Source organism: Uranotaenia lowii, chromosome 3 (assembly GCF_029784155.1).
Source record: "Uranotaenia lowii strain MFRU-FL chromosome 3, ASM2978415v1, whole genome shotgun sequence".
In the NCBI taxonomy this organism is placed as follows: Eukaryota; Metazoa; Arthropoda; class Insecta; order Diptera; family Culicidae; genus Uranotaenia; species Uranotaenia lowii.
The window spans coordinates 166,937,578-166,953,201 of NC_073693.1; the positions used below are offsets into that span (position 1 = coordinate 166,937,578).

Below are 15,624 nucleotides of genomic sequence, written 5' to 3' on the forward strand. Positions count from 1 at the left end.
TTTAGACACTTTACCAGTATTATGGCATTCGTGTCTAGAAACATATTTGAAGAATTAGAAATAATCGTATTGGCTATTACAAAAAAATTTTTTTTTCCTAAAATACATGTTAATTCACACCCAGCCAACAATTTGGTAGGAATATCAAAAGATATACGTACGTCTATGTCGACACAAATCATCGTACGTTAGAAAAAAACATATACCTACCAAAAGTGGAGGCAATATACGTACATGTTGTCGTTATTTTCTGGTTTACTACATCGACAACATCATATGTGATGTCATTTACGATGTTAGAAATACTTTGGTACTTTATGTCGCTTACCCACGTAAACTCTCCCCTTGTGTGTTCTTCATTTAATGTCTGTTTTGTTTATTTATTAGTACTACCTCTCATCCAACGGGTTCGAAACATTCTTGAAGAAGGCTGGCCAGAAGGTTGGAAACCGATACCATGCAAACCGTAGCTACCGAAACCACAGCTAAAGAAGGCCACCACCGGACCCTAATGGAAAACTGATACTGAAGAATAACCCCTATAAACCCCTTCCTTTTTCCTTGTTTAAAGTTTTTTTTTCTAACTGTTGAGTCGCCGCGACTATTACGGCCCCCTTCCTTACTAACCAGTGAAACGAATACCCTCGGCACATTTAAACTTTGTAAAAGTAAAAGGCCTTTAATAAACTAGTTATAAATAACTTTATGTCGCATTGTCGTCGTTTTGTACGTTACATTAAAGGATTCGATTCATGCGCATTTACGATGATGGAAGGATTGACAATTCCATCCACACTTAATGCGATGTGTGTTTTACCCTTTTACGACTTGAAGCGATATGATGATAAATTGGCGATTTAAGTCACTCTTAATGCGAGGTGTGTTGAACTCTTGTACGACTTGAAGCAATCTGACGATGAATTGGCGATCTAAGTCACCCTTTATGCGAGGTGTGCCAAACTCTTGTACGACTTGAAGCAATCTGTCGATGGATTGGCTATTTAAGTCACCCTTTATGCGAAATGTTTTGTACTCTTGTATGACTCGAAGCAATCTGACGATGGAATGTCGATTTATGTCACCCTTCATGCGAGATGTGTTACAGTCTTATACGATGTTCAGAGATTTTAACATCGATTGACAACTTAAGTCACATTTTATAAGATGTGTGTTGTAAGCTTGTACGATATGATGCATTTTGACATTTGATGGACTCTTAAACGATATTTTATGTGAGTTGGGCCCCCTTATTCTGCGCCGCGCGTGAGGTGACGATAGTCGAGTCACCCTAGTCACCCGATTCCAGTAGTCGCTTTAGGTGAGAAACGTCTTTCAGAATGAACTTTTTGGATTCTTATCCTAATCTAGTAGTCAGCTGGGCATGAACCTCTGTCACATCTGCTTCGGGAATAAGGTGACAAGACTCACGCGGCTCCGACTCGACTCGACTATCGTCACCTCACGCGCGGCGCAGAATAAGGGGGGGGGGGATGTACTCATGTACGATTTGTATCATAAAACGATTTTGCGGACCATTTTATGTAGCATGTTATGTGTAATATTGTGATTGAAATACGACGCTAGGAAGAAAAAAAAATTAATTAATGATTTTAACTGATTTTTATTATAACTAACATTGAAATGCACTACATATCTTTTCGTAGGTACCGCATTTCCCGCTCGCTACTTTCCTAACTTCCCCCGCCTCCATGCCTCTCTCAGGATCTTTGACGCCTCTTCCTTCCGGGTTTACAGCGGAAATTGCCGGGCTACAGTTCTGTCCGTGAACATTCCTTGATACTCGTAGTATGCACATGCAAATCGCCGGGTAATTATCCAACCGTTTTTTTTTTATCTGAGCCTAGTAGGGGAGAGTAATCCTGTTATTTTTGAAAGGAAAATGTTAGTGAGGTTTCTGTCCAACGTTGTTTTTCCAAAACCTACCTTTATTATTTTTTTACATCCGTTTGCTTGTTTGCTTTAGTCGTCAACTTTCACAAAATTCAAATGCTGATACAAAATTGCAAGCACGATCGCAAAATTGCACATCCACTGAACACGATTTATCACGATTAAGTGTAGACGTTACATAAGTTTTAATATCATGATGAGATGTGGGCGAACGCTAAGTATCTGTTAATACGAATCTGATTTGATCGCATTAAATATATTTATATCGTGGGTAAAGTTACCGATTATACGATTATAATTATACTGCCGTTGGACGCATAATTGTCACATGTGACATTTCGACTTTTTTGACTTTTTGATGCCAATCGTCTTAATTTGATGCGTTTTATTGAAATTCTTTGTCGAAACATAAAGTTTGTTCTAGAAATTTCAAGAAAAATTCAAAGTCGATTTGTCACACTGGGACAAATGGACGCATAACTGTCACACTGAGACGATTGGACGCATATTTGTCACACTCAAGAAATGAACGTGTTATAACTTCGGAACGTCTAAACAGAAATCCACCAAACTTGGCATACGTGTCCTTGATAGTCGGGAGATGATCAGGGAGATATAAAGAGGGAGAGGATCAGTGTTTTCGGGACATCCCAGCATGTGCCAGAAAAACTCTGCAAACTGCTTCAGGTTCGTTGCTGGCGCTTGGAAGAGTGCATATGTAAACGTACCCGCTTCACAGCATTAGCCAAATTATTACTCTTCCGGCGCCGTGGAACTGTAATCCTAAATTGTCCAGGATGGCCATATGTGATTATCGGTGGTTTTAGCAGACCATTTTTTTGGTTTTGGTTTGAGTTTTGACGCACTTTGCAAAATACCGCACGGAAAATAATAAAAAGGTAAAATTTACCGAGACAGCAAAGGTGAACGCTCGCAAAAGCCAAAAAGGTAACTTCTACCTTTTCGAGGTGAAACTCACCTCACAGCGAAGTAAAATATACCTGAAACGAAGAATGAAAAAAGGTACAATTCACCGACAAAAAATGTGAATCCAAAAAAGGTAAATTTTACCTCGTAGCGAGGTGAAGTTCACCTGAATTGAGCTGAATCAAAAAGTATAATCCACCTAGAAAGAAAGGTAAATCCAAATAAGGTAAAACTTACCTCGTAGCGAGGTGAAGTTGACCTGGATTGAGCTAAACAAATCGGTACAAATCATCTCGAAAAAAAGTAACTATTTGACGAATCCGTTTATTGAGGTTAAGCTGTTTTGCCGTTTAGGAACAAGTTTTGCTACGTGCACAATATGTGAAAATCGGAACAAAATGGTAAGTGTTTTCTAAGATTTCATTTAGTTGTGCTGGTTCTCTTCATAATACTTTGCTTTTGTTTCAGATCGGCCCAAAGAGCTTCGTGTTGTATTCCCGTCAGCCTTCAGATATTATTCCGGAAAAGCCGGACCTGACAAGCTTGGCGAACAAAGGACTTGCCTCAACAATTTTTGAAGAACACGGTGATATATTTCAAAAATAAATATTAGGTAACAGTCCTTATTTATTTCAAATAAATACCATTTTTCATGAATTGTGTTTTTTCTTAAATTAATTTAATTGAAGAAACCAATCAAACAAACTAGCATTTACCTTTTAAATCAGTGAATGGGAAAACGGTATTATTTACTATTTAGCTAGGTGAATGAGAAAATGGTAAAATCTACCTTTTTGCTAGGTGAATTGAAAAAAGGTAAAATTTACCTTTTTGCTAGGTGAATGAAAAAAAAGGTAAAATTTACCTCGAAAGAGGGGTGGAAAAAATTCACCTCGCAAAAAGGTAAATTTTACCTTTTTTTTTATTTTCCGTGCGGAGATGTCTGTTTTTAATGTTTACGAACTATTCCGCCAAAGGAAGGTACTTGATCCGGAACTTGTCCCAGGATCGTATTCACTTCAAACGGATTGATTGTCCTCTTCTGGTTTCTCTTCTCTCGAGGTTGTGACATTTTCAGCACGGCAGCTGACAATTAGTTGATTAAATTTTGCTTCCTGTAAAGAGATTGAGCTGCCGCAAATTGCTCCCCCGTGCGCGTTTTATTGATCGAACCCGTTGAAGACTTCATTTTTGTCACCAGATAATGTACGCTTTCAAATAATCCGATTCAGACCTGATTTTTTCAATTGAAGCTTCCATTCACGAATAAAACACAAAAGCCTCACACGAAATGCCAAACCAAACAACTACTGGGAAAATGTTCGTGGTGTGACAAATTTGCGTCCATTTTTCGACTGTTCATAGAAATGTCACACAAGGTTTTTCATTGAAAAAACAGTTCATTTTCGAAAAATTTCATCGAGACTCATATGATAGGAGTATTTAGGAGACTTTAGAGATCTACGGCATTGAAGTCAACAAAAATTGCGAAACTGTGCGATAACAGCAAAGTGTTTTTGTGAAACTTTGATTGCGTTTTTCTCGCTTTGCCTTTTTGTAACATGTGACAATTATGCTTCCAACGGAAGTATACTTGTTATAATATTTGTAGCTATATCGGAAAGACACGGTGTTAATTTGCCTACTAATGTGACATTCTAGTAAACATACAAGGTGATACAAAAGACGATGCTTACGTAGTATTCTTTACGAATTTATTCGAAGTCATGTACGATTTATTTCGATTCGAAAGTAATGTGTGTACCAATAAAATGCTTCTTAAGAAATCTTACGCGATCGTTATAAGATTTCCTTTTGACTTGGACGTATTAATCATTAACCCAATCCTTCCTGCTTCGCGTTACAGTGTGTGGTAGATCTCCTCCACCGCCGCAGATGATCTGCCGATTATATCAATGTCATCGGCAAAGCAGATAAGTTGACTGGGTCTATTGAAAATCGTGCCCCGCATTTTGCCCACCGTTCGTCGAATAACACCTTCTAGCGTCAATATGAACATCATGCAGGATAGTCCATCGCCTTTTCGAAGCCCTCTGCGTGATTCGAATGAGCTCGACAATTCACCCGAAATCCGTACACAGCACTCGCCGCCTTGATCAGTCTGGTCAGCTTCCCAGAAAAGCCGTTCTCGTCCATGATTCTCCATAGCTCGTCACGGTCGATCGTGTTGTATGCTGCTAGATGAAAAGATGGTGCGTAGGGACTTGATGTTAACGCCATTTTTAGAGGATTTGCTGTAATGTGAAGATCTGGTCCGTCATAGACCGTCCCTCCATGAAACCGCCCTGAAGACTTCCCACGAATATGTTTGTTTGTGGCGTTAGGAGTAGGAGTAGAAGTCAGTCACTTGTAAGTGGCATTCAGAACAGTGATCGCTCGATAGTTCTCACAGTCCAATGTGTCGCACTTCTTGTTGATGGGGCATATTACCCTCCGGTAGCTGTTCTGTGACAAAGATTAATACAATCAATAGGTGTAGGCAATCGGCCGTTCAGGTGATCATCGAAGAAGCACGAAGCCTTTGCAGAATGCGTTGAGTTTCTGATAGAACTTTCGTGTTTCATGGGAACGATGCAGCTGCTCCAGCTCCTCGAGCTCCTCCTCCTCCAGGTGGCGCTTTTTTCTCCTGGAAAATTCGGACTCGCTGCCTCTTCCGCTGTCGGTGATTTTCTACTCTTCGACGGGTGCTTCTTTCCACTACTGCCGCCCGCGCGGCGTTCTCTTCGTCCATCACCCTCCTAAGAGATGTTCTGTCGAGTTTGTTCCACATGTCCGATGACATTCTCCGCAACGTTGTTGATGGCTGTCTTGATGGTATCCCAACAGTCCTCGAGAGAGCCTTCGTCAAGCTCGCCCTCTGTCGGCAGGGCTGCTTTGTGCGATATTCAACCGAGGCGGGCATCGATTTCGTTGTTCACTACGGAGAGTTTAGAGCACATCTTCACCATCACCAGATAGTGGTCTGACTCGATGTTGGAGCCTCGACAGGATCTGACGTCGATGATGGAGAAGTGCCGGGTGTCTATCATAACGTGGTCGATCTGTGTTTGGTACGGTGATCTTGTTTAACCTTAATTCGTAAAATAGAATCTCACCTTACTTCAGCGTACGAAACAAAAACAAACTCCAAATTGACAACTCGATTGCTGATTTTCCAGCAAACTAGATCAATTGCTGGAAAGTCCAGCAATTTGAAAACCGATTGCTGATTTTTCAGCAAAAATGACAAGCATATAACCGAATGCTGAAAAATCCAGCAATTCGAAAACCGATTGCTGGTTTCCAGCAAAAATTTGGATTGCTGAACGTTTCCAGCAATTTTTTTTGCTGGAAATCGAGGCAAACATTTACAGTGTAAGTACGGTCATTCGTTTGGAGGCGGTGAAATCTAAATATTAGTCAGAGGCCGTTTTCGTTGATCAGCTGGTGCACACTGAACCTTCCAATTGTCGGTGTGAATTCCTCCTGGTCGATCTGAGCCCGGCCGACAAAATTTTAATTTTAAAATGATCTTGAAATTACCAGCTTTCCAACGAACTCATTAAAATTTAAAAAGATTCTGAGAAACTAAATATATCGGTATTTTATGCTTAAAACGATGGGTGGATTTTTATTAGTGCCGGTCTCTGTATATGGCATCGACTTGTGATCCCTGCACCATCCATTGAGTAGTTCAAGAAACGAACTCCGCAAAATTCGTCACTGTTGATCGCTTTTTCAAAAAACCGTGCTGAATGTCTGACATCTTTCTTTCTAACCATGGTTACATTTGAACGTAAATTATGCTCTCGAACAGTTTGGGCATGGCAATAGTTTTCAGCAGGCAGTTTTGAACCATTCTTGTGAATCGGCAAATTGTGTGGGATCTTTCATAGTTTTGGAGACCGACCTTCACGAATTGTAGCTTAAAATAGCAATTGTAAAGACACCTCGATACCGCTTACGCATTTCTTGGGGAATGAATTCGGAATTCCATCAGGGCCGCTTCCTTTGGATTCATCGAGCAGTACAATTTCGTTGAACGTCGATACACTCAGTTCAGCAATAATTTCGGTTGGAATTGGAATCGTAAGTCTGCATGTAAATCGTTTACGCGAAAATATTCGGCGAATATGTATTCGTATATCGCCGGAATTTCGAATCGGAAAGTTGCTACTAATCCTGTCAATACTTTAATGAATGCTTCTCGTTTCATTCGACAGAAGAAAAAAAAACAATTCTGCGTTCCTTTATGTCAGTGAGATCCCAGAAACATATGCTATTGTTATTCAAACAGATGTACCCACTACTTTCCAAGGAGCTACATAAAAAGAAGAGCATAACAATGTTGAATAGTGTTGTTTTAGTCCACCCACTTCGAGCCACCCATGAAACATGCGCATTCTATAAAAGTATTGATTTTTATCGGCTGCAGCTGCTCCAGTCAAGCCCTGATGAGTAGTTAGTAGCAGGTACCTCCCCAGTTTCATTTTTGCAAAGTATGTGAGATCCTCTTAGTTGGAAAAGGTACGTTTTTCGAGATTGATTTACTAGATATGTAGGTAATTTTGAAGAAGGTGACGAATTTTCTGTTTTGAATGGCCCATCGATTTCCATGTTTAGTTGGTGAAATTGTTCGTAGAAGCCTTCCACTGGAAGGGCTAATTCTTCATTAATCAACGTCGCTCATCGAAGCGGAAGCGACAATAAATCTTCAAAAGGAAGGTTTGATGTAAAACTGTTCGAAACCAATCATATTTTATGCTTTGAAAAAGTTGAAGTTCTACAATTTCTTGTTAATGCTAGCGATTTGCCATCTTGTAAAATAGCTAATAGATATAGTTTTGCATTGACAAGTAAATTTCTTCTCTCCACCTTTGATAGGTTACATCGCCCACTCATGAGAAGAATCTCATAAGCACAACATCACTTTCGGTAGCATCGGACGACGAAATGATCGACATAACGCCCGGCAGTGTCAGCAATCCTAATTATCAGTATCACTCGGCGTCGAATGGCGGAAGCGGCGGGGGAAGCCGGGAGGACGGCGTCGGTGGCAACAGCATGGGAAGCAGCCTCGGTGGGGGAGGATTGCATTCCGGCAGTGATAACACAATGCGTACATCGCCCACGCACAGCCGATTTGGACGGGATTTTCATTCGGATCATGAAGGTATTTATTAGTTATTGCAGATTTAAAATAAGTTTCAAAACTCCTGTACATATTGTAAGATGCTTTTTTCTAAGCTGCTGTAAATATGCTTATCTATTTTTATTTCCTACTTATATGCACAATGTATGAAAAGCGTTAAATCTATTCTAGTAATAGAGCCTATTAAGCATAGGGGAGATGAGGGCATAACGAGCACCCAGGGCATAATGAGCACTACTCTTTTCTACGAAAGTACGTACCATCATGTCACCATTCACCGCCCAGACACCATTTACCGCCCAAAATCACACTTTTGTTTGTATTTTGAAAAAACTGGGATGTTTTCTTCAAAAATAAGACCTGTGTTCTGTGTCGGCATCATTGTTCGACCATTTCACTGAAAAAACATCACTTAATTATGCTAACTATAGCCAGGAATAAAATGTTTGGTTTTTGGTTTCCGGTCAAATTTTTGAATTCGACGCCTGTTAGCGAACTAAGCATTACTGTACTCCTAGGGCAAAAAGGGTTTTTGTTTACTAGATAGTACCTATTTGACCTAAAATCGACTAGAAACGATAGTTTTATTTTCGTAGAATAGATTTGCATCGGAAAATTTTCGATTTTTTCAATAGTTGTTGTTTTTTCAAGCATTCAGTGATGGGCGGTAATTGGTGTATAAAAAAAAGTGTGGGTTCCTAATGACCGGTCACGCACAATTTCTTTGTTTTTAACGAAAGTATTGTGTCAAATGAGTAAATTGTAAGAAGCATTTAGTTGGATTATGTTAGAAAATGATGTTTTATCGCTGAAAATAACCGGTTACTTGAGGCTGTTTGCTGGGAGTCGTCATTTTGTCAGTCAACGCACTTTGTTAAAATTTGTACAACATTTGCGGAAAAATTTCACAAAATGTATTCTCTCAAGATCCAAAATATGGTTTTGACAGCTCGCTACATGGAGAACACTAAAAAGAACAGTTTCCGTGTTGTTAGATAGTTTTTCCTTAAGAAAACAATATCGATACCCGAAAAAGTCGAGTGGGCGGTAATAGGGCCAGTGGAACACCCCAAAGTTTAGTTAATTATTTTGAAAAGCGTACATTTTTCGCATTCCACTAAATTTTTTAATAAAACTAGAGCAGTTTTGAGATGTATTGCAAAAGAAAGCGAATAAAAATCTGCCGTCGTTTTTTTATTACACATGTTTGAAGTTGAAAAAGCGCTTAACTGGGCGGTAGATGGTGACATGATGGTATTTTCTAAAATAAATTTTCATGAGGATTTGTTTCGTACTTCCTATAGTATTAATTTTTCACAAAAAAAGGAATCTCCTTACCATCTTTACAGAGATATTTAAAAAAACCTAGCTTGGTTCTCAAGTTACGAAAATATTATAATTTTTGAGCATCACGAAATAAGCTCTTATGATCTTAAAATAACCTTGATCTATAATGTACGCACTGCAACATGATGTACACATTGTTTCTCAATTTTTACCATCATAAAAAATTTTGATTTTTCACTTTCATCAATTTTAAAACACGTTTTTACTTAAATTTGTTGACTAGGGGCATATAGAGCACCATATTATCGAGGCATAATGAGCATTTTCTGCCGTAGAATCTAGCAGCGAATTAAAATTGATTTATAGCGCCACACTTTGACTAGTTTTCATCCGACGATCGGTGTCGGAGAAGTAATCAAAAGACTAGCGTTAGATTTCTGTTCGAGGTGATTTTTTCCATTTACAATTCATGATCGATTTTTTTATTGTTACATTATACGGCTAGTAGCATCATCCTCCAAACAAAGCACATAATGTATGAGCGTGCGTGAATTGTTTGTATTCTACAAACAGACCTAGATTAATTTGTTATTGCTTTGTTTGATGAATCTACGACTCACCTGACTTCATCGAATTGAATTCGCTACTAGATTCCCCGGCAGAAAACGCACATCTTGCCCTGATTAATGGTGCTCATACAGCCTCAGGGGGGGTTCTCATTATGCCTCCACAGTGGCTGGTTTTCAGCTTTTGGCAAAAAATTTTAAAATGCATTTTTTAACGTTTTCATCTAGTTTTTCACGTTTCAGCCCGTTAGGGAATAGGCTTTTCAAGTGTCTGAACACGAAACAATAATGTAACCTCCATATTATAGCTATTTTCTATGGTTAAATAACCGTTTTCCTTAAGGTGGCCATTATGCCCCCATCTCCCCTATGAAGGACAAATCAAGAAGAGTAAAGGAAGCAGGTGTTATGTACAAACACTTCAACGTTTTCCTTATTTGAATCCTTAGAGCAGAATGGATCAAATATTATTGATCCATTCTGCTCTTGATATTTAATATCAAGAAAATCGAGTGATACCTGTTCTTCTGTCAATGGAATCGCTTGACAGACCATGACACACTAGCCTACTGTCAGAATGAGACTTCCGCTGGATCATTTCCAACATCGTGGTCCATGTGTATAGACGAATAGTCCTGTGCAAACAGAAAACGGTTACAATATAAAACCACTCGCATATTTAATGCTCTGCGATCGAATCGAAAGTTCCAGTGCGACTGTTTGAACTTGATTAAACGGTAATTTATATTCACGTCTTAATATCAACCCATAAAGCTCACATAAATGTTCCCTCAGAGAACGAAACATCAATCGCACATCTTTACAAGCGAATCACACGTCGAGTGACGGAACACTCCGAAAGGCGATCCACGTAGAGCATGAACGGAGGGGCATGATCTGGAGGATCAGGATGAAAGTTTGGTAAACCCCAATCGTTCTAATGTTTCTCAAATGTGCACATAACACATGGGTCGAAGCTAATTGGAAAATCGATCAAAGGTAGGCGCTAATTATTTAAAAGTAAACGGAAATAATACATGGATAATTTTTATAGTCCCGAGAGGATTACACGACAAGGTTGTCATTGATATCTGCAGTAATATAAAACTGCAATGATAATACAAATCAATTAAAGGTAAGCTTTAATGATTTATAAGCGAACGAACTCTAAATATTTGAAGTTCTCCCAGGCACAAGAGGATTCAGGTTCTAATGCTCCTAAAAGTCTTCGAGAAACACAGAGCGAAGAAGGTTTTCCGAGGTTGCCCTTACAACAGAACGGACTAGAGAATAAGGTAAACTTTGATGACTCAAGAAACGATCAGATCCTTAATATTGGAATCTCTCGCAGGCATGAAAGCAACAATAAATTCCAATAAGAATTTGGAACAAGAAATCCAGTAGGAGGAAGGAAACAGCCAAGCCCTCATCAGAGGTAAACACTTCAATCTGCTACTCTATACCTCACACTAATTTTGCTGCCTTCAGGGCTTTTGGTGTAGGTTGAAAAACTCATCAGGTGCAAGATATTGGTGCGCCACAACTCAACCATTCTCCGCATCCAAGCTGGTACATTCATCTGTGAATTGAAGAAGTGTGTGTCCAATAATCTACCCGGAGCGAATTGTAGCTCAGTTTGAATCGAGAGCAGGAGTAGTTGCGCGAATTACACCATCGTGGCGGACGTGAATGCCGATTTGCAGTGTGGTGCCGTGAGCGAAATTCATTATCGCGTCCGAAAACAGCTAGTTCCACCGCCGTCTGGTCGTGTCTATCGAGGCAGAAAGGATTAAGTGAATTAATTCACCATCGGGGGAAACATACCGAAGAAAGGATCTTGCATGTGATCCGCCAGTGTGTGCATGTGAAGCTATAATAGTTGGTAACCTCTTTCGAAGGAGAGCTGAGCAAGCCGTTCTCTCGCCGTGTGGTGGAATTTTGTACACAGCTTAGTGGTGTTCGTGTAGTGAAATTTAAGTCCCAGCTCGTGCACTAAGACAACATTGTGATCCCGTTTTGGTGTTTTGTTTTGATTAGTCCTTCTTCATCGCAGTCAAGAAGGATCGAATCAGAGGTCATCGCCCTTAGTGGGCAATATGAATCAGCTGATAGGCATGCCGCATGAGTGAGCTGATAGTTTGGAGAAGCAGTGTTGTATCGCATCCGGGTACAAATCTGTCGACGAACTGCAGTAGGCTAAGGTAAACTAGTTTTAGGCTCAAAGTATACACAATTTAGCAGTTTTGATTATAGAATAATAGATTTGCACATGATAATGAATTTAATTATGCTTGTTCATTCATTCCATAATACATAAATAATTATGCGACTCTGAATGATTTATATTGAAAACACTTGTCTTACTCAATAAACGAGTAGCTCTGTCGACACATTGGTCGACACGATACCATTGATACAATTGAGATTCATTGATTTATGGTCAGCACACATCGAACCTTAGAATCGTTCCTAGAGAATCCAAAACATTTTTTAAATGCCGCTTGAGGCATTCAAAATAGTTGTCAAAGATCGATATCAAGATTTAGTCAATTCGTCTTGAGCGTTGTGAATTAATCCAGAATCGGAACCCTTACGTTTTCTGGCTTCAACGGGCATACTAAATAGAGAGTCGGTAACATTGGCGCCCAACGAAATAATCCGCGAAATAAGTTAATCTTTGCGTGGCCTGTCAAAGTGAATCTTATCTTGTGAAAAGTGCGTAAATTAAAGTGTTAAAATTAAAATGGATATCAATCATCTAGAAGATGAAGAGCTGCTCTTCGAATTAAATTTGCGAAGAGTTAAAATGCTTTCGAGCATGGATCGTAAATTAAAATTAAAGACGCTGAAGGAAATCTTGGACAAAGAGGCTAAAGACAAGAACATCCCCACTTCGTCGACCCACGTAGCGACCGACGTGGACAACATTTATCAATGTCAAGCGAGGATTTCACCAGTCATTCATTTAGCAGAAGCTGCAATACGACAGAAATCGGTGACGACTCTTAAAAAGTATCAATCCAGACTGCTACACCCAAAATAATTTAGAAATTAAATTTACGGGATTTCTCACGTAAACTGTGCTTTTGATGCATCCCATCGATTCTACATGTGCTTTGTAGTAGTTACTGTACTCCCATATAAATGGCACATGAATTTCACGTAAAGTCCATGTGGATGGATTAGAATTATTTTTTTCTGCTTTTCTCAAGTATGTGGTAGTAAATTCTTGTTGGAAAGGGAATTGTTGTCTGTCAGCTAACTTTTTTTTCCTTTGCAATGTGGCACAGGAAGCCGCAGCTTAAGAACATTCAGCATTGGAGGACGAGTATGATCCCAAGCTCGAGAAACACAAATCCGAGCGTCGAGTTCGTGGAGGTGAGCGTATTTATTTCCCCTTCGAAATTCTATTCAACTTAAGTTGTGGATTTTGTTGTTTTCAGCTTCGGATAAAACTCCTAGAAGTTCCACCGATTTCAACGGAAAACATACGGATGTGGCATTTTCGTCGCTAGCTGTCGAATATTCTGGAAAGCGGCAACAATCGAGGAGACGATTCCAGTCCGGAAAATTTCAAAGGTGTCGCAGATGCTCCAGTTCCAAGGAAATTACCGGAACCCGTTCCATTTTGTCTCTTAACGCAACTGGCAGATGATACATTTTGTGCTAATTTGTGGAAATAAATTTTATTTTCCAATAATTTTGTTGAATTTCATACTTATTAATAAAAATAAACAAAAATAAAAGGAAAACAATTAACAAAATCGACCCAAATTTCATTTTCATACCAAAAATATTTTCGGTAGCATTCATAAACACATCGCGTTGAGCATACTCAAAATTCACATAAAAGTCACCTACAACATTCATAAAGCATCAATTCCTATAGGAGCGCGTTTACATATTTATTTCGTAGCATCTACGTGAAAATCACTTGGATAAAAATCATGTTGTTTTTCACGTAGCCGCTACGTGCAGATTATTTTGGGTGTACACTACCGTTTCAGATTGTCTCTCATTCAGGATTCGTTAATCACTTCAAATGCCAACAAAACCATCTCCAAAGTTGAAGCAGCATTATCCAAAATTGAGCTGTGTCTTGAACAGTCGGGAAGCACGACAACAGAAGGAACCGCAGGTGATCAAGACATATTACCTACTGATAAGGAAACTCTGGACAGGCTTAAAAACTCAAACCTGCAATCAAGTATAAAGGAAGTTCTACAACAACACGTTATCATTGGTCAACAACACAACGACGAAAGAGAACAGCAGCAGCGGCAGGAACAACAGCTAGAAAGAAATCAACTAGAACAACTACGAAAAGAACAGATCATTCATGAGCAACAACAGCAGCTTCAACAACAGCGGGAGAAATTGCAGTGGGAACAACACCAACTCGAACAACAAAAGCAAGGGCAACTACGGAATTACGAGAAACGATTTCCTGAAAACGAAAGATGGAATCATCATGAGCAGCAACCAATAAGTTCCTCACATCCTATACCAAATCCATCACTACCGGATAACAACAGGCAATTCCAGTACGAAGATATCATTCGGCAACAGCAAATACAAGTACAACAATTCGCACAGCTTCAAGAACAATACGAGCAGATGCAGAAGAGCTTGAGCGAGGAAAGGGCTAAGCGATATCATCTAGAACAGCAAGTTTCTCAGCAACAACTTAGGCAGCAACAATACCAGCAACAGCAAGAATTCCAGCAGCGTCAACAACATGATTTTTCGTACGGTCAACCAAGCAGAGCTCAGGGTGGATCTGAACTAGTAGGGAATGAACCAAACTTTCCTTCGTTGAACACCGGAATACAGCATAACAGGGGAGAAGAACACCATAATACGTACAGGTTTTCGCAGCCACTTCATCGTTGGAAAATAGAAGAGTACGGAGGAGAAAACGATATTCGTAAACTAGGAGAGTTTCTGAATCAAGTCAAAATGTATGCCACGACTGAGGGCATGGATGACACAACACTGCTTCGTGTCGTCAAGCAGCTATTGAAAGGCAGAGCCTTTGAATGGTACACAAGGTCATACAGGAGCTTGGTCTCATGGGAAGCGTTTAAAACCGGAATAAAAAATGAATTCCTGCCTTCTCACTATTCCGAAATTTTCAAACAGGATCTCTACCTACGTTTCCAAGGAGCGAATGAATCATTCTCATCATTTTACAGAGATTTGATAGCAATTTTCGAGATAATAGAACCACCAATGCGGGAATCGGAAAAGTTGTTCATTCTTAAATCGCACCTGAATATAGATTTCGTACCGATAGCTACGGCTTCACAAGTCACGACAATCGATCAGCTAGTCAAAGTGTGTAAGGACTTCGAAGTATCTCGATCGTATGCCTTAAAGAACCGCCATACAATTATACAAAAAACACCTTGGGTCAGACCGAGCAATATGTCCAACAATCGACTAATAGGAGCATCAAAGGAATACGCGCAACAACCACCTTATCGATCTAACTTCGGAAGGCAACAAATCAGCATGTTGACGGCAGAGAGTGATGAACACTCCAACGATATGGGTATAGAGGAATACCAACAAGCAGAGTTAGCCCAAATAGAAGCTGCAGTTAACGCGGATACAGATGAGCCTGTCGCAACAGTGATCGAGGACATCAACGCATTCAATCTGAATTCAAAATCCGCTATTCGTTCTTCCAGACCGTCCGACAATCCAATCCACACAACTACTCACCAATCAAAGGCACAACCCTTAGTTTGTTGGCAATGCGAAAAACCAGGGCATACG

General features: G+C 39.7%; 1 protein-coding gene across 3 annotated transcripts in view; it reads left to right on the forward strand.

The window, feature by feature from the left end:
• Positions 1-7,255: 7,255 nt before the first annotated feature.
• Positions 7,256-15,624, forward strand: part of LOC129754685 (H(+)/Cl(-) exchange transporter 5) — a 30,904-nt gene continuing 22,535 nt past the window's right edge. For 2 of the 3 annotated variants that reach the window (XM_055750883.1, XM_055750886.1), the window contains exons 1-2: positions 7,256-7,365; positions 7,723-8,011. In XM_055750883.1, coding sequence (XP_055606858.1) covers positions 7,792-8,011 — 220 coding nt within the window. In that variant the 5' untranslated portion in view covers positions 7,256-7,365; positions 7,723-7,791. Of the gene's footprint in view, positions 7,366-7,459; positions 7,564-7,722; positions 8,012-15,624 lie in introns of those variants that run through there. The other variant, XM_055750885.1, reaches the window with a different exon arrangement.